Source organism: Mustela nigripes, chromosome 4 (genome assembly GCF_022355385.1).
Source record: "Mustela nigripes isolate SB6536 chromosome 4, MUSNIG.SB6536, whole genome shotgun sequence".
In the NCBI taxonomy this organism is placed as follows: domain Eukaryota; kingdom Metazoa; phylum Chordata; class Mammalia; order Carnivora; family Mustelidae; genus Mustela; species Mustela nigripes.
Genome location: NC_081560.1, coordinates 56,755,389 through 56,776,061, shown reverse-complemented (window position 1 = coordinate 56,776,061; position 20,673 = coordinate 56,755,389). Strand labels below are relative to the sequence as shown.

The 20,673-nt window shown below is 34.8% G+C and overlaps 1 protein-coding gene and 1 pseudogene across 2 annotated transcripts in view; one reads left to right on the top strand and one right to left on the bottom strand.

The window, feature by feature from the left end:
* SNX13 (sorting nexin 13) overlaps window positions 1–20,673 on the bottom strand; it is a 130,196-nt gene that overhangs the window by 42,166 nt on the left and 67,357 nt on the right. For both annotated transcript variants that reach the window (XM_059396750.1, XM_059396751.1), the window contains exons 9-13: window positions 17,509–17,592; window positions 13,854–13,992; window positions 13,388–13,476; window positions 8,307–8,406; window positions 6,935–7,128 (exon numbers count right to left, since the gene is read on the bottom strand). In XM_059396750.1, coding sequence (XP_059252733.1) covers window positions 6,935–7,128; window positions 8,307–8,406; window positions 13,388–13,476; window positions 13,854–13,992; window positions 17,509–17,592 — 606 coding nt within the window. The remainder of the gene's footprint in view (window positions 1–6,934; window positions 7,129–8,306; window positions 8,407–13,387; window positions 13,477–13,853; window positions 13,993–17,508; window positions 17,593–20,673) is intronic.
* On the top strand, window positions 5,159–6,529 carry LOC132015041 (heterogeneous nuclear ribonucleoprotein A1-like; annotated as a pseudogene).

Below are 20,673 nucleotides of genomic sequence, written 5' to 3'. Positions count from 1 at the left end.
TATTTACCCTAATTCTTTTCCATATTTATTTTTAATGTATTTTCAAATTAGGGGACACTATTCTTACCACATTCTTTGAAAATATGACTTTACTGTATGTCAATATTTTAGTATCTTTTTTATGGCTGGCAATAATCATAGCCATGTTGAAGCAAATGTCTAAGGAAGTTATTTTGTGACATTTTTATAATGTCAAAAATCTCACTGTTGGGGCACTTGGGTGGCTCAGTTGGTTAAGTGGCTAACTTCGGTTCTGGTCAAGATCTCAGGGTCCTAGGATCAAGCCCCGAATTGGTCTCCCTGATCAGCAGAGAGTCTGCTCCTCTCTCTGCCTCTGTTGCTCCCCCTGCTTGTGCTGTCAAATAAATAAATGACTCTTAAAAAAAACAAAACAAAACAAAAAACCTTCATTGTTTCTAATGTTTCGAAGAAACTAAAAACTGACCAAAAATCTTTATTATGAAAACCTCAGTATCACAGGTAAGCAAGTGATACCCTGTTTTAGCAGTATTGTATAGAAGGACTATATGATATTTAGCAGGTAAGATCTTTTCATTTTCTTTGGTAAGAATTTTATGGACTGAAAGGAATTTGTTAAAATTTACATCTGTACTGTGTGCAATAACTTCTGGGCCTTTGGCTAAGATCAAATGCACTGTTTGCTAAATATACAAATATATGAACAAAGTTTGTTTTATTTTTTCTGCAATTTACTAAAATCTTAGAAATCAAGAAGATATCTAAAACTCCCATTTTTTTCAAATTAAAGTACCAAACACCAGTGGAAAATACACTCTCATTGCCACAATCTGATGTAACGCGATATACTACAGAAAGCAAGATTGCTGGTGAGATCTACCAGAGTAAGGTCTAAATTTCAAAGGGCCACCAATTCCTTTCAGTCCATAAACTTCTTACCAAAGGCACCCAAAATTAATTCTAGTTTTAAAAAGCAAGCAAGTGGGATGCCTGGGTAGCTCAGTCCTTCAATGTCTTCCTTTGGTTCAGGTCATGATCCCAGTCCTGGGATGGAGTCGCAATCAGCCTCCTTGCTCAGTGGGCAGCCTGCTTCTCCCTCTGCCAGCCACTCCCCCCTGCTCTCTCTCTCTGACAAATAAGTAAACAAAATCTTAAAAAAACAAAACAAAACAAAAAAAGGTACAGGCTAATGTGTGTTCATTTGTGTAGTATGCCCAAGCTAATTCACTTAATAGCCACTACTTTTAACTGACCAGTGAGGTCTTTGGGGGAGATGAAAAAAACTTTTTACTGACTTAAAATTATTTGCAAAATTCAGTTTCCAAATTTGCTTTTATATCCCCTTCTCCACCAAGATCAATCCCAAAACATTTTTTGCTCTTCATGCAGTCAGTATGCTTTATTTTGGTTATTTACTCTCCCTAACCCAGGTAGAAGGCTCCTTCCATCTGTCATTAAAATGATTTAGTCCTTCAGCCTCTTCTATTGGCAATGTCTGGGTAATGCTGATGTTGGTACCATAATCATTCTCATTTTCATTATCTGAACTTTAGAAACCTCGGTTACAATATTCATAATGTTAAAAATTTAAAAGTCCCATCACAATACACAGCACAGAACAGGAAAAGCAAAAGATGAATAGTTAACATTCATGGTAACAATGCACTTAAGCCATACATGGAGTGCTACACGATGGAGAATTTATTACTGTGAAGAGTAAACAATGACTGCCAATAGTAGAAGGTAAGAGAAAAAGAGAGCAATGACTACCCAAGGAGAGAAATCCACGCCACAGTCATCTGACACTAAAATGCTGCCTTTAGCACTGAATTCTGGAATTACGTATGGGTTTTGCATTTTTTCTCAATCTTCTCCACCCACTGCTAAAATGTGGGACTTACAGTATCTTGGAGAAGGGTTTCCCAAGACTTAGGATATTTTCCAAAGCTTTAAAGAAATATTAACTTCAAAAACATAACAAACTCACAGTTAACTTCTCACTGGAAATAATGAAAGCCAGAAAACAATTAAATACTATCTTTAAAATGCTGGAAAAAACTGACTTAATAACTATTATTTCATTTTTCCAGTATTAACTGTAATCCATTCAACTGGTCTACATATAACAGAGCTGACTCTATAGCCTACTTTAAAAATTAACATAGAAAAACTTAGATATACACACTATAGCTGTGTTTTTAAACAGCAGAAACTCTTGAATGTGTTCAGGTAGAAATATGAACAGCAATATTCAGAGCAAAAGTACAACAGAAAAGAAAGGGAAACAAACCAAACTGCTCATAAATATTTTTGAAGGTAGGAGCGCCTGGGTGGCTCAGTGGGTTAAAGCCTCTGACTTTGGTTCAGGTCATTATCCTGGGGTCCTGGGATTGAAGCCCACACTGGGCTCCCTGCTAGGCAGGGAGCCTGCTTTCCCCCTCTCTCTGTCTCTGCCTGCCTCTCTGCCTACTTGTGAGCTCTGTCAAATAAATAAATAAAATCTTTAAAAAAACATTTTTGAAGTAAATAAACTCTTGGGCTTCAGTACAAATGAATTACACTTATATAAATCAACATGTATAAAATGCAATATAATAATGAGGGGAATAAAAGCAAGGCATATAGTCCATTCCATTTATATAAAGGTTAAAAAAAAGCTAAGCAATATACTGCTTTAGAAAATATATGTATAGTAAAATGGTATGGGAAAGCAAGTGAATAATTACAGAAAACTAAGTTCATCAAGAAAAAAGAAAACAGACAAACAAGACAGGTGAAACAGGTGAAAAATATACTAAGGATCTTCAAAAGCACAGTACATGTTCTATTTCTTTAGCCAGATGGTATATACAAATGTGTCTGTTACATTCTTTAGAATATGCACTCTTTAAAAAGTATGATATATTTCATTTGGCAAAAATATAAGCAAATGGACTAATAAGCAGTTTTCAAATAAAATTCACACTTAAAATTCAAATACAAGGGCACGTGGGTAGCTTAGCCAGTGAAGTACCTGCCTACCGCTCAGGTCATTATCCCAGGTCCCTGGGACTGAGTCCCACACCAGGCTCCCTGCTCAGTGGGGAGTGTGCTTCTCCCTCTCCTCCCTGTTCATGTTCTCTTTCACTATCTCTCTTGCTTTCTCTCTAATAAAAATAAAATCTTATTTTTAAAAGTTCAAATACAATTTTTGTGCTAGTATGTATAAATTCGAAGGTACTCTATGGCATAGCCGTTACAAATACTGGAGTATGCGGAATCTTGTGGATTGTTGTGTCCATATTCATGAGCAATACTGGTCTGTAGTCTTCATGATGTCTCTGTCTGGTGTTGGTATCAGAATGACAGTTTCGTCTTGCCATTTGCGATGATGTGGATGGAACTAGAGGGTATTATGCTGAGTGAAGTAAGTCAACCAGAGAAAGACAACTATCATATGATCTCCCTGATATGAGGAAGGGAAGATGCAACATGAGGGATCTGGGGGTAGGAAAGGAATAAATGAAACAAGGTAGGATTGGGAGGGAGACAAACCATAAGAGACTCTTAATCTCAAAAAACAGAGGGTTGCAAGGGGGTAGCGAGAGGGTGGTGGGATTATGGACATTGGGGAGGGTATGTGCTATGGTTAGTGCTGTGAAGTGTGTAAACCTGGCGATTCACAGATCTATACCCCTGGGGCTAATAATATATTACACGTTAATGAAAAAATTTAAAAATTAAAAAAAAAAAAAAAAAACTAGAACACCAAAAAAAAAAAAAAATAGAGTTTCTCAATCTGTGTCTTTCAAGACATTTGCCCATATCATTTAAGTTTTCTAATTTGTAGTGTAAAGTTGTTTATATTTGCATTTAGTCTTTTTTATTTCCATAGGGTTGGTGATGATGCCTTCTGTTTGATTCATGATTTTGGTATCTGTGACTTTCTTTTTTATTTTTCTTGGCCAAGCTGGCTAAAGGTTTGTCAATTTTAAAGAATCAACTTTTGGCTATATTGATTTTCATTACTGTTTTTCTGTTTTCCATTTCATGGATATCCATTCTGATCCTTCAGTTTTCCTTGAATTTATTTTACTATTCCCCTTCTAGTTTAAGGTGAAAATGTAAATTGCTACTTCAAGATCTTTCTTCTAACTTGGCATTTAAAGTGACATATTTCTCTATAAGCACTGTGGTAACTGCATCCCATAAATTTTGATACACTGTGTTCTCGTTTTCATTCAATTCAAAATACCTCCTAATTTCCTTCTGATTTCTTTTGACCCAGAGACTATTTTGAAATGTGTTAATTTTTAAGAATTTATAATTTCTCAAAACTCCTTCTGTTAATTACTAATTAATTCCACTATGATAAAAGGACATACTTTTGTATGATTTCAACACTTAAATTCAGAGTTGTTTTATGGCCTAGCAATAAAATCTAACCCAGACAATGTTTCATATAAGCTTGAAAATAATGTGTATTCTCTGCTGTTCTTAGGGAAAGTATTCTATAGATGTGCAGGTTTGATAGTGGTTTATAGTGTTCTATAGTGTTCTTCATTTACTGTGTATCTTTGGTCATATTCTATCTACTTGTTCTATCACTACTGAAGTCTTCAATATCCATCTGTTGTTGAATTGTCTATTTCTCTCTTCAATTCTGTCAGGTTTTGTCCTATGTATGTGGAGGTTTTGCTGTAGTATTTCTAATTATTTTTTTGACGGTAAATCAAGGATCAATTGACCTTTTTATCATTATAAAATGTTTTTTCTATTAATAATTTTTGTTTTAAAATCTATTATCTAATATTAGATAGCTGCTCCAGCTGTGTTTTGGTTACTGTATGCATCGTTTATCTTTTTCCATTCTTATACTTTCAATCTTCTGTATCCTTGAATCTAGAGTATGTGTGACTTTGATCTTGACTTTGTCACTAGTATTTGCATGACCCTGGCAAAGTTAATTCAATTTTCTAAACATGAGCTTCTTTACCTATAATACAAGAACAGTAATATACAGAAAGACTGTTACCAAGATTAAATGAGACAAGGTTTGCAAGTAGTTCTGCTTACTATAAGTAATGAATATTCAGAAGTATTACAAAAATTATTACTGAGAAACTTTGTTAGATTACTCCTTTCTGCCCAGGGATGCTGCTGAGTAAGCTTCATTCAAGTCTCCCCTCCCACCACCATCATGTCTAAGTCAGGGTCTCCCAAAGAGGCTGAACAGATGCAGAAGCTCTTTACTGGAGGTCTGAGCTTTGAAACCGAGGAGAGTCCGAGGAGCCATTCTGAGCAATGCGGAACACTTACAGACGAACTGTGTGGTAATGAGATATCCAAACACCAAGCGCTCCAGAGGCTTTGGGTTCGTCACATATGCCCCTGGGGAGGAGGTGGATGCAGCCATGAATGCAAGGCCACTCTTCCACACAAGGAAGAGTTGTGGAACTAAAGACAGCTATCTCAAGAGAAGATTCTCAAAAACCTGGTGCCCACTTAACCGTGAAAAAAGTTTTTGTTGGTAACATCAAAGACGACACGAAAGAATATCATCTAAGGGATTACATTTGAACAGTAAGGGAAAATCAAAGAAACTGAGATCATGACTGACTGAGGCAGTGTGTAATCATCCCTCAGAACAATGTACTGACCAAACACGCTTGAACATGTACCAGCAATAGGCCTCTCTGGGAGAAGATGATATACATCCTTGAAGCCCTAGCAGCTGGGAACGCCCAGCCTGTTTCTTTTTTCTGTTATCTCCCCTTCTCCAGTGATCACCTGTAGTTAATTAGATGATTCCTTTAAATGTGTTTACTCAACCACAGATCCTATACTGCTTGATCAGGTATATCTTGCTTGCTTGTTGACTGTTATCTGTATCTATTAAGTATGGACTGAGGAGCTGTTCTGGGAGGCAATCTTCTCAATTGCCGACACTTGCTCCCGTTCTCTTGAAGTGACTTGTTCGTGCCCCATTCTTTTCCCACGTGCCTTTGGAAAGTGGCAAGTGGTCATTGGAAAGCAGCAGCAGGGGCAAAAAGAGCAGTTTTGCTTTGTAACATTTGATGACTATGATTCTGTAGACAAGATTGTCATTCAAAAATACCTTACTTTGAATGGCCACAACTGTGAAGAACGGAAAAGCCCTATCAAAGCAAGAGAGGGCTAGTGCTTCATTCACACAAAGAGGTCTAAGTGGTTTTGGAAACTGCTGGTCGTCGTGGAGGTGGTTTTGGTGGGAATGACAACTTTGGTCATGGAGGGAACTTCAGTGGTCGAGGTGGCTTTTGGTGGCAGTCGAGGCGGTGGTGGATAAGGTGGCAGTTGGGATGGCTATCACAGATTTGGTAATGATGGAAGCAACTTTGGAGGTGGCAGAAGCTGTAATGATTTTGGCAATTACAACAATCAATCCTCAAATTTTGGACCCATGAAAGGAGCAAATTTTGGAGGCAGAAGTTCTAGCCCCTATGGTAGTAGAGGCCAATACTTTGCTAAACCATGAAACCAAGGTGGTTCCAGCAGCATAAATAGCTATAGCAGTGGCAGAAGGTTTTAATTACTGCCAGGAAATAGCTTAGCAGAAGAGGAGAGCCAGAGAGGTGACAGGGAGGCTACAGGTTATAACAGATTTGTGAACTGAGCCAAACACAGGGGTAGCAGGGCCTAGCTGCTTCAAAGAAGACATGTTTTAGACAATACTCATGTGTATGTACAAAAAGTTCAAGGACTGTATTTGTGACTAATTGTGTAACAGATTATCATAGTTTCTGTTCTGTGGAAAGTGTAAAGCATTCCAACAAAGGGTTTTAATGTAGTTTTTTTTTTTTTTTTGCATCCTTGCTGTTGATTGCTAAATGTAATAGTCTGATCATGATGCTGAATAAATGTGTCTTTAAAAAATATATTATTACTAATGTTACTACCAAAGAAGATAAAAAAACTAATCAAAACAGAGACTCACCTTTTCTGATAAATACTGTTCATATATTCCAACAGCAGCTGCTCTTAAGAGACCTTTGGTTTGGTTGGTTTGATGTTTTCCATCTTTCTGACGACTTAATAAAACTTCGAGTTGCTGTTGGGCTGTAACTCGGTATCCTTCCACTGTCATCCAGAAGAAGAGATGTGCTTGACCTCCAGTTTGCTGCATGTAATCTACCAAACAAAATCCATAACAACATAGATATTAATGTCACATATTTTTGGATGCATGTAGCCATGCAAGTTAAGAAAGATTAAAGTTTCAAATACTTAAAACTCTACATTTTCAAACTGTTAAGCAAATGCTTAAGATGAAGAATGCTTACATCACAAATTGGTTAGGTTAAAAAGATCACAGTTATATAGAAAACACAAATGGAAGCACACATTTTTTTTTAAATCTTATTTTTCATGATAAAATTTCTAGGAGATAAAATTACTACAGAAGGCTTCATCAGAAAGAAACTACTTCAGGAACATTTGGCTTCTGTTCTCAATAAAGATTACGGATTATAATATTAATATTCTTACAAATATTAAAAGTAAGGATTAGGATCTTCAATAAGCCATGCATTTATGTTTTTGGTCATGAAAATGAAAAATCAGGGAGGTTTACTGAAAATGTCCTCCAGATAAAAAGCAGTTTTGATGTACAGTTGACCCCTGAACACTGCTGGTTAGATCAGGGGCACAACTCACCATGGACTCAAAAATCCATGTATAATTCCTGACTTCCCAAAACCATAACTACTAATAGTCTACTGTTGACTGGAAGCCTTCCCAATTATATAAACAATGAACACATACAACATTCTGTATGTACTATATTCTTAAAGTAAGCTAGAGAAAAAAATGTTAAGAGAATCATAAGGAAAATACATTTGTATTACTATACTGTATTTATCATATACAATCTATATAAATAAGTGAATCTGCACAGTTCAAATCCATGTTGTTCCAAGGTCAAATATATTAACAAAATTAGTAAATATTTATATGTATTAAAATTACATAAAAACAAAGACCTATTCATGCACAAAATGATACAAATGTTAAAAACAATGTTGCTGATAAAGAACTCCTTCTCAAATAATTTAAATTCATAGAATCTGCTAGAATTTAAATGAGTTATTTAACAAATGCACATTTAAGTTATAATAAGCATTTCTTTCCTTCTAAACAAAATAAATCTCTACCTCTATGATTTCCAAAAAAGGGAACACTTCAGAGAATGGGGAGTGGAGGAAAGATATATTTGGTATGCTTAATATCAGATATTTAAAGTTTAGTAATATTTACGATTATTAAAAATTTCAAGGGCTGTTTTATTTTCATAAAACGGATTTACCCACCCATAAAAAATTGTAGTGCAACATTGTCTACAAGAATGCTGTCCAAGGGGACTGTGCAAAGTTTCCCAAAGTTCGCTGCCAGTTTCACAGTATTTATTTCCTAAAAGAAAAGTAAATGCAGGTCAATATTTCATCTACTCATATATTAGGTCAAAGATCTTTTCATAGATATAAAAATGTTAAACTAAAATGGAATAAAAATAAAGTTTTTTCTTTTCTTTCTCCTTCATGTGGGTTCCCAAAAGTCCTAGCCTAAAGAATTTCCTAATTAATAGCTGCATAGTAAGTATGCATTAAAAGTATGATAAGCATTCACTTCTTTCATTATAAAATAATTCTGAATTACCAGAATTTCAAATATTCTCTATTTCTACATATTCCAAATGAAAATGAACATTTTAGGAGCTAAAGGGGATATCTGGAATGCTTACAATGTCCAAGAATAAATAAATCCCAACATGTTCAAGTACAGACTGAAGTCTATTCACTGAGAAAACAGAAAATTTCCCAAAAGAGTAATTTTTCTCCTGAGAGAGTAAAAACTCTACCATCTTTCATTAAAAATATGCTTCTTCTCAGACGACCTAAACAGTAAATTAAATTTAGTTTTCAAAGTCAAAAAGCAAAGTAACTACCTACACATGAAAAAACACAGAAAAACAAAACAAAACATGAGTTCAAAATTTAGACAGTCTAGAGATGCCTGGGTGGCTCAGTCAGTTAAGCATCTGCCTTCAGTTCAAGTCATAATCCCAGGGTTTGGGGTCGAGCCCTGCACTGGGCTCCCTGCTCAGTAAGGAACCTGCTTCTCCCTCTGCCTGCCACTCCTCCTACTTGTGCTCTCTCTTTTCTCTCTCTGATGAATAAATAAATAAAATCTTCAAAAAAATTTATAGAGAATCCACATGTCAAGCACTGTGCTATGTACTTTATACACATTATTCTCCACAATAATCCTATTGGATAAATATCACCCACCTCACTTAACAGATAAAAAAGCTGAAATCAGAAAGACTGTCTATGATTACAGAGCTGCCAAGAATGACTCGGTGTTTTCAAAGCCTGCAGCCTCTTCCATAAAACCCGAATGTTTCTGTGTCACCAGTTCTCTGTATTCCTAAATCCCTATCTCAATCCTCTATTTAAAAAAGAAAGATCAGAGGCGCCTGGGTGCTCAGTCGGTTAAGGTTTCCCTTCAGCTCAAGTCATGATCCCAGGGTCCTGGGATTGAGTCCCCTGTTGGGCTCCTTGCTCAGTGGGGAGCCTGCTTCTCCCTCTATCTCTGCTCCCCTGAACCCTGCTCATGTGTTCCATCTCCCTCTTGCTCTGTTCTCTGTCAAATAAATTAATAAAATCTTAAAAAAAAAAAAAAAAGGAAAAGAAAGATCAGAAGGTTTTTCTGAAAGTTTGGGTGCCTTAATTAGGGGGAAATACTAAATTAGATGTAGTTAATACATAATGGAGAAGAAAAAGAACTTGAGAAAAGTGGAAAACTTCCTCTCTAATTAGTATTTCCCTTCATATAAATACTGTATAATAATAGATAACTGACTTAAAATGTTTGGCATAAAGCAACCTGGTGGCAGCACGTTTTCTCCTAAGTCTTCTTTCTTCACCTCTTTCTTTCCCAGAAGCAGCTCCACATATGAGATGCAGAAGAGTATTCATTTATTATTGTAATAAAAAAGATAAACAGCCTTCTAAGATTTCAAGATGAGTAGCATGGTTAAAAAACTTTATCTCAGCAATTGCACTACTGGGTATTTACCCTAAAGATACAAACGTAGTGATCCAAAGGGGCACGTGCACCCGAATGTTTATAGCAGCAATGTCCACAATAGCCAAACTATGGAAAGAACCTAGATGTCCACCAACAGATGAATGGATCAAGAAGATGTGGTATATATACACAATGGAATACTATGCAGCCATCAAAAGAAATGAAATCTTGCCATTTGCGACAACATGGATGGAACTAGAGCGTATCATGCTTAGTGAAATAAGTCAAGCAGAGAAAGACAACTATCATATGATCTCCCTGATATGAGGAAGTGGTGATGCAACATGGGGGCTTAAGTGGGTAGAAGAAGAATCAATGAAACAAGATGGAATTGGGAGGGAGACAAACCATAAGGGACTCTTAATCTCACAAAACAAACTGAGGGTTGCTGCGGGGAGGGGGGTTTGGAGAAGGGGGGTGGGATTATGGACATTGGGGAGGGTATGTGCTTTGGTGAGTGCTGTGAAGTGTGTAAACCTGGTGATTCACAGACCTGTACCCCTGGGGATAAAAATATATGTTTATAAAAAAAAATTAAAATAAAATGCAAAAAAAAACACCTTTATCTCTGTGGAGATTCTGACTTTTCTTCCCAAGTGAACTAATTAAAAAGGTAAAGCTTGAGACTCAAAAAAGAATTGATGGGCTTCAAAACAAGGTATCTAAATTTTAAAGGGATCTGCTATGAAAAGGTGTCTGAACACTGGGGCACGTGGGTGGCTCAATCAGTTGAGCATCTAACTCTTGATTTCAGCTTAAGACATTTACTCTGGGTCCTGGAAGCAAGCCTTATACTGGGCTCCACACTCTGGGGAGTCTGCTTGGAGATTCTTTCTCTCCTTCCTCTCTCTCTCTCAGCCCCCGTCCCCTGCTCCCACTGATGTGCTCTCTTGCTCCCAAAATAAGTATTCTTCTATACTGAATGTGCATGAGTATATAATTTTAAAATACATTTAACTGAAACAAAGACATACATACACATAAGTTCAGGTATTAGACAAACGCGGGCCTCAAGTAATGAGTTGTAATTAATTCAGCAACTAAACTCAATATTTATAAAAATCAGACTTCTATTCTTAAGAAATTCAAAATTTAAATACATTTTAAAATTACAAGCCCAGAAAGTCACAATAAATTTCCAAAAGGGAAAACCAGAAAAAAAAAATAAAGGACTATACTGAAAACTAAGGTAGTTAGTTTAAAAAAAAATCTCTTTTCTGTTTCCAAGGCCCAAATCTCTGCTCTTCTCAGCTACCTATAATCACTGTTTCTAATTCATCTCTCTCCATTTTCTCTTGGACCAGTTCCAATAAGGGTTTCTCTCCAATACTCCAAAATGCTATTATCAGATCACCAGTATTCTCCTGGTGGCAAATCAAACGGTCACTTCTACGTCTTCATCTTATTCAACTTATTAGCAGCCTGTGACATACCCGATTTCTTACTTCCTTAAAAACTTTCTATAATTGGCTTCTGGAATATCACACTCCCACGTTTTCCTTCAATTTCACCAGTGACTTACTCTGTCTCTTTAGGTAGATCTTCCACTTTGTCTTAAACTCTAGTAACTATACTGCCTCTGGACTAAGTTCTTGATTATCTTCTTTCTTATACTCACTGTTTTAGGTAACTCCATCCAGTATCTTTACTTTAAATAAACATCTAATAATCCTGAGGACCCTCAAAGTTTAGGTCCATCACCAACCTTCCCCTTGAACTACAGTGCTTAACAGCTAGCAGGTTTATACGACTGTCCAATAAGGATCTCAAACTAAAACATCCAAAATTTGACTGTCTCTTCTTAATCTCCTCTTTACTGTATTATCTATTTTAGTAAATAACAACACTGTTCATGCAGTCAGGCCAGAAATTCTAGGAATCCTCCTTTTTTTTCCCCTCACTCCATATTTAGTCTATTAGCAAATCTGTTAGTACTACATCCAAATTCTAATTACTTCCCACAACCTCTGCAGACATCTCATACTGGACCAATCATCTCCTAAATGATCTTTTAGTCTCCATTCTTATTCCCGCCAACTCTACCACAATTTCTAAACATCACAAAGACCCCAAGGGATTATTTTACCTCATAAGTCAGGTCATGTCACTTGCCAGCATAAATCTCCAACGGATTCCCATCACGATTAGAATTTTTTAAAAATCAGGGCACCTGGGTGGCTCAGTGAGTTAAGCCTCTGCCTTCGGCTCAGGTCATGATCTCAGGATCCTAGGACTGAGCCCCACATTTAGCTCTCTGCTCAGGAGGGAGCCTGCTTCCCCCTCTTTCTGCCTGCCTCTCTGCCTACTTGTGATCTCTCTCTCTCTCTGTCAAATAAATTTTTAAAATCTTTAAAAAAAAAAAAGAATTTTTAAAAAATCTTACTATGGTAGATAAAACCACATATGATATAATCCCTAAGGTTCCTCTCCAATTTTATTACTACTATCATCCTTTCTCATTCATTCCATACCAGCAATGCTGACCTACTCTAACTCACCAAACATCTTCCTATCTCAGGGCCTCTGCATATGATTTCACCTCTGCCTGAACGATTCTTTAAAAAAGAAAAAATCTCTCGAGCGCCTGGGTGGCTCAGTGGGTTAAGCCGCTGCCTTCGGCTCAGGTCATGATCTCAGAGTCCTGGGATCGAGTCCCGCATCGGGCTCTCTGCTCAGCAGAGAGCCTGCTTCCCTCTCTCTCTCTCTCTGCCTGCCTCTCCATCTACTTGTGATTTCTGTCAAATAAATAAATTAAATCTTTAAAAAAAAAAAAAAAAAGAAAAAATCTCAACACTTTCCCATTATTCTACCAGATTTCTCTAAGCTCAAATGTAACCAAATCACTCAGCATCTAATCTAAAACATTCCTAGACGTTCTCTCTCTACTTTGCCTTGTTATTTTTTATATTTACTTATTTTTAACACGTTTTTTAACATTATATAATAATTTATTTATTGGTTTATTTTTTGACTCTTCAACTAAAATATAAGTTCTATGAAGAGAGAACTTTTGCCTATTAGGTCCGTCTAAAATGGTGCTCAATGTATAAAACTATGTAAGTGTTGAATTTTTAATAAAAAATGAAAAGATGAATAAATAAACCAATAAATAAAATCCTTAATTGCTGTAGCATTTTTCAGGAAATGTTTTAATCTCTTTAGTTTTAACAAATACTTTTTTCTGCAAATCCTTTTGTGGAGGGTCACACTAGTTAATATTTCACATCTTGTCATTTGCTAGATATTTAAGTGAATATAAAGTATTTATAACTAAACATTAATTTTAAAGTACTTTACTTACTTTGCCTGACTGCAATCGCTGTATTCTTGAGTCACATACTTTCTTTACAAATAGTAAGCTATTTATTTGATTCTTGATAGTGTTGATATCTAAATATAAACAAATTGATTATGAGCTAGTGGTAATGTTATTTATGAAATACTTTAAACATGTATGTACTGTAATTTAACATGAACAGAGCAAACAATAAAAGAACTAATCTGAAATTTTATAGTGAAATTATTTAATTAAAATTAAACCATGCCTATTATTTTTACTTTAGAGATAATTACAGTATCAACAGCCTCAAATTCAGAAAATTGTAATACTTTTATTCTTAACACACATTAACATAATAAGATTTAGACTTAGATAAGGTGAAAATAATTAATATCATAAAGTGACATTTGGGTAAATTAAAGTTTTGTTTAAAGATAGAATAATGATTAAAGAAGTACATGTTTCTGTACTTAAATGAATTACTTACCATCACCAACTGTATCTAGAGATCGAAGATACTGTAATTCTTCTGCTGCCTTATCTCTGACTGCTTCTAGCTCTCCAATATTGTCACTCAATTTAATAATGTTCATAAAGGCCTCATAGTTGCAATTAGAATCACGGATCTGAAAATGAAGTTTAAAAAACAGGTGGGAGAAGGACTCAGGAAAAAAAGAATCTTCAGGGTCTACCACATGCTAGGTAGGAACAATCTTATATCAAGTGTTTACGCAGTGCTTTTAAGAACACAAAATGAAAACTTCTGTACTCATAGTCCCAAAGAAAGGTAAAGGAGTAGAAGATGAGATTAGTGGCAGTGAAAGGCCAATCTGGTAGGGTACAGTACATGTGGTAGCTTCCATTCTGAGTGGAATGAAGTTATTGGAGGGTTTTAAACAGAAGAGTGCTGTTCTCTGACCTAAACTGAACAGAATCGATGTGATGACATAATTAACTGTTTTTTTTTCTCCTAGCCATGTGCTGTTTAAGAACAGGAATGGGAGTTGAGAGTTGAGTTGAATTTAACCAGAGTGTGGCTTCATCAAAAATATAACAAAGTGAGACACAAAAAGTACTCAAGGATATTATAAAGTGACCAGCTGCTGTGACTGCCAACAAGACTTAAGTAAAGGAGTAAGGGAAACAATGAAAAGGCAGCAGACTTGGGATACTATACATTCTCTATAAGGAGTCGAAGAATTGGGGACTGAAGATGTCCAGAACTTGGGAAAAACTAGCTAATAAGCACACGAAAAGATGCTCAATATCATTGAGTCATCATGCATATTCAAGTTAACCACAACAAAACAGCAATGCCAAATGCTCATCAGAATGCAGAGAGATGGGGGCTCTCAACTGGTGCTAGGGAAGTGCAAAATCAGAACAAAACTTCAGAAGACTACTTGGCAATTTCTTTCACTTTATGTAAATTTTATTTCAATGATTAAAAAAAAGGTAGGTTATTAAAGACATGATTTCTCTAAGAACACATTAAGAAACAATTAAACAGATGTCCATTTATCTGCTCTAGTTGAAAATAACAATATGAGATAATTTATTAAACAGTAAGAGAGAAGACTCATTCTTAATTAGTTCGTATTTTAAAAAAATATATACATTTATGATGAGTAACGCAAAACTATCTATACTATTTTTAGAAATGACTTAAAAACTATCGTTGGATAACACTAACATATTATAGAAAGAAGATATGTTACTACTAGACTGCTCTAAACTTTGCCGTTCAAATAGAAATGAACTATATGGTTAGATATTAATGTAACTGAACTAAGAATAAGAACTGAGCTCATTTTAATATTTATAATACCTATGGATACAAGGTTTTCCACACAATTAATGTCAAAATACTAAACAAGGCAACAAAGTAGGCTAAAGATCCTTTACTGATAAACTTTGCTCTTTTAAATATATTTTCTGATTCTATACTGCAAAATGAAATAAGGAACAATTCCTGTTCATTAACGAGAAAAAAGACCCAAGCATCATACACAATAGTAGTATTAATCCAACTCTAGGGAGAACAAGTAAAGACATATTGGTTTGAATTTCTTTTGGAGCATATTTTAAATTCCACCCCCTCAAATGTTTACACCATGTATTTAATTATATAGTTAATATAAATTCAGCAAAAGAAAAACTGAAAGCTGAAGAAAAATATATAGGAAAAAAATTATTCCTAATCCCATGAGTGAGAGATAACCATAACATTCTGTACCTTTTCTATATCACAAATAAGATTATACAGTACTATATCTTGATTAAGTTTAGTATAAAACATCCATTTTACTGTGTTCTAAAAAACATTTCCTAATACCATTTACCCTTATTTCATTACTGAAATGTTTTTGAATTTTACCTCTTTACCTAGTTTTTTAAAAATTACTTTTTTTATTATATAACTAATACTTCCTATAAAGTACAATATATACACAAGAGAAAAAATTAAAACATTCATAATCTTTTATAATCCTACATAATCTTGTTAAGATTTCAAACAGTATATATACTATCAGAATTCTATAGTCATTAGTAAGAATATAATTACTTATATATTTGTTTTTTAAAAAGCACTCTCTACACACACATCACCTCTGGTTATCCTTTTCATATAAAAAATATGTTTAGTTTAGTATAAAACATAATGCAAAATGAAATAAGGACCTGGTGCCTGGGTGGCTCAGTTGGTTACGTGTCTGCCTTCTGTCAGGGCATGTTCCTATGATCCTGGGGTCCTCGGATCAAGTCCCACAACAGGCTCCCTGCTTAGTGGGAAGCCTGCTACTCCCTCTGCCCCTCCCCCCCCCTTATGATCCTGTTCTCTCACACTCTCTCTCTCTCAAGTAAATAAAATCTTTAAATATATATATAAGCATTTTTTCATTATTCAAGATACACTAAGATATACTACTATCATTCTTTTTAATGGCTTCATGTATTCTATTTTATCAATATGCCATAACTTATTAAACTAATCCTCCATGTAGAACACTTAAATTGCTTTCAATTTTTTAGTTTTAAAAGCAATGTTGCCATTAATGTCCTTAAATATAAATTGTTTCAAACTTACTTATTATTACTTAAGAATGAATTTCATGAGTATAACTCCTAACCAAAGGATATGCATTTTCAAAAATTTTAACTAGGCAGATATGCATGTTTTTAAAGCTTTCATAGAGCCCAACAGGACAGTAAAAAAATTGACAAAGGAAATGAAGAACCAGTTGTATGGCCTGCAAAAAAGGCTCTAGAAATACAAAGCTAACAAAACAATTTCTGCCTGCAGGTAACCCACAATCTGGTGGGAGAGAGAAAAATTGCTGCAGCAACACCACCAAAACAATGTCCAGTTTGATAATGGTTACTAGAAACAAAGAACAAGAAATTCTTTCCTAAGAAAGCTAGACTGAATTAATAGAAGACAACTGTGGTGAAGAAATTCTATTTCAAGAAAATGAATCAACGATCTAGAAGCATATAACAAAGAACTCCCAGCAATAGCCCATTTACAACTCTTTCTTAACTATGAGTTTACTGAGGAAAAGCATATAAACACAAAAATAATTAGACTCAGTAAACTTAGTAATCACTAACCCTCTAATATGTCTGACAGATGAGAAAGCTATGACTTACAGAAAACTAGCTACTTATACACACACTAAGCAACCTGCAGAAACAAGTCTAGAACACACTTCCTCCCATTCTTAGTCCAGTGTTCGTTTTACCATACCTTCCTCCATTATACGGTATAAAAATGTAAAGCACATGCTATTAAGTAGTTCAGACCACAAGCTCTGTTTAAAAGCAAACAGCAACTTTTTAAAATACTCATCATCTATCCACTCAGGCAGTAAAATATCCTTTTTTTTTTAATTTAAATAAGTAGTAACAACACCAAAATTGTAACAGGATTATCTTATTAACAAACATCTTAAAAAGAATTTGGCTGCATGTTCAACATATTAGCAAACAGAAATATGAGAAATATAAAGATTATCTTTAAACATATTTTTACCTAATTTCTTTAATAAATTATTTCTTGATCTTCCTGCTCTCCAAGTACTGCTTCTAAATTTCGAAAAAACTGTTTTAAAAACAGAGTCATAATTTTAGAAAGTACATACCATCCATATGATATATTGATTAATATAATCAGGATCACTGAGTTGATTTATTAATGGAAGAAGAATTCCTCGTGCAAGAATTTCCTGGACAAAAATTGTAAAAAACAAAAACAAATTTAAACTAATATATTTATCAAATCACTAGGTAATGTAAATAACACAATGCTGTTACTTAAGAAAGGTACGATACACGTTAAACCCAAAAGCCAAAACAATCTTATAAAAAGATGAACTAATACACCTCAGTTAAAATAAGTGAGATGAAGCTACCTATACCAACCTGGATATATCTCCACAATGGCATCTAGTGTTGAGTGGAAAAAAGCAAAAGGGTAGCTGTAGTATGTTAGCATTTACATCAATTTTTAAAAAGGCAAAACAAAAAAGGTACCATATGTATTTATGAATCCTTACATCTATATTAGAAGTATAAAAATAAAAAATAAAAAAATAAAAAAAATACACAACCAATTTTAGAACAGTAGTTACCTTCAAGAGAGGAACAGAGCTACTAAAGTAAAACATTAACATTGGTTAAATTTGGGTAGTTGGTACATAAATGTCTACTGTATTATTCTCTATACTTGTTTGTGTTTGAAATCTTTCCTAATAGAAAATAAAATAGTATGTTAATTATTCATCTTTCTCTAGAATAGATCCTCCCATTTTTTGTAGCTATTTATGCTCCTACCTACTAAAATCCTGCTCTTCCTCCCAGGACTGACTACAGAATAAAATCTCCAACTGAAAAAGCCTTGATCATTTCAGCTGAGTATTTTTGTATTTTCATTTTTAAAATATACCCATGCCCTGAATTTATGGGATTTGTCACTTATCATCCTCTATGTAACTGTCTGTTTTCTACTTCTAGAAACGCTACCACTATCTAGGAATGTTCAGCATACGAATGACACCTGTCAAGTGATCTACTAATTTGTCAATCTTCAAAACTATTTACTCAAGGTCATATTCCTCAACATGGCAGGCATTACATAAATAGTAAAGGGATGGAAATGAAGAGTTTAGTGCTGATTCTATTAATACCACAACTTCACCCATTATTAATCTTTATTCTTTTATGCATGCTGATACATAAATCTATGAAATACCATTTCTAAAGAAAACTGGAAAAAGACTAAGTGACTGTAATTTTAACAGAATATTTTACTTTTCTAATTAAAGGGCCAATTTATTCCTTTTGTCAAGATCTCTAACTTATCTGGTCCATTTTCTGATATAATCTCATAAAAGGCAGCATTCACTTTATTTTCCTTTAGAGAGCTATTTTATATAAACTCTACTTTTGTAAGCTGTGTAAGTCTCTGAAAACTATTACCAATGATGAATTAACATTTCCAAAAGGCAATCATGAAGGTTCCAGAAACTTTTAATTATTTACTTACTTTCTTTTCTTCGTATCTTTTAAGTAATCTTTACACCCAATGTGGGGCTCAACCTCACAACCCCAGATTAAGAGTAGCATGTTTTACCAAGAGGTGCCAGGCACCTCTTATTTATTTTTACTAATTAATTTTTTTCAGTAATCTCTACATCGAATGTGGGATGGTTCCGTTAACTTTTAGAAATATCTTTTGAGACATCTTACAATCTCAAATTATGAGAAATTGTTTAGGGGTGCCTAGGTGGCTCAACTGTCAGCCATCTGCCTTCAGCTCAGGTCATGATCCGATGATCCGAGGGTCCTGAGATCAAGCCCTGCATCAGGTTGCCTGCCCAGTGGGAAGCCTGCTTCTCCTTCTCCCACTCCTCCTGCTTGTATTCCCTCTCTCACGGTCTTTCTCTTCAAGTAAATAAATAAAATCTTTTTTAAAAGGAGGAGGAGGAGGAGGAGGAATTGTTTATTCTTTTAAGATTAGTTTTAGTCTCCAACTTCTTAAAAATTATATTATTTACATAATTCTTTCCTTCAAATTCTCTCTGGCCACAAATGTTCAAATTTAAAAATGTGCTTTGTAAGGAGAAAATTCATAAACAAAACTATGTTTCTCGAAAGTTTCTTTTCAAAGTAAGAAATAAAAAGCACATGGGGAATAACTGTGAATAAATTTAATGCTTCTCATTAGTCAATGCTATTAGTCAGCCTGTCTTAGAAAATTACATTGATCTTCTAATTTGCCTCATGAAAGGGTTTGGTTAGTCAAGATGTAATCATATGACTCAACAATTTCTATACAGGTTCTAGTGAGAGCTCTAAATATTCCAAAATAAGTAGCCATAGCCATGTAATTTCTACCTTAAGACAAGCACCAGCTGTCAAATATGAAGGCTTAAAAGCTACAAAGTCACTGAGGCCATGAATCTTTAAATAAATAAAATGTGGTAATGGACAGAAAGCAAGACAATTAAAGAGCAATTACTGTAGTCAAATGCTATGATTTGTACAATTTCTATAAAAGATCCATATAAAGGAAAGAAGTAAGAACTCTTTACAATGTTATTTAATCTAAACAAAACCATCTTTAGGAAAACTTAAATTACCAACAAAAGAAAACTGATAAAGAATTACCAAGTTACAAGAGAAAAACCTGATTTGCTGAATGCAGGACTCTGTAATTACACACAATCAGATTCAACCATAAAGACAGACCAATCTACAACAAAACATATTTGCTCTTTAAATAATCCTATATGCTTTAAATGATAACCTCATGTAACAAGGCAGATCTTCATTCATGTCTCCTAAGAGTCAGCTTCATCTTCAGGAGCTGCAGTAATATGTGCACCTTCAGCAAGAAGGGCAAAAAGTTTCCCCTCATTAAAACTAATTCTCTGGGGCACCTGGGTGGCTCAGTGGGTTAAAGCCTCTGCCTTCAGCTCAGGTCATGATCTCTGGATCCTGGGATCGAGCCCCGCTTTGGGCTCTCTGCTCAGCAGGGAGCCTGCTTCCTTCTCTCTCTCTCTCTGCCTGCCTCTCTGCCTACTTGTGATCTGTCAAATCAATAAATAAAATCTTAAAAAAAACAAGAAACAAAAAACTAATTCTCTGACAGGGTATGTGCTATGTGCCAGGCACTGTGATAAACACGAGGTACATGATGATGATACAGATAGTGCCTGTGTCCTAATGGGCCTTACAGTATTACCAGGGAGGGGGAAGGCATCAAGTAAGTAAATTATAATATTAAAATATGATATATGCTTTGA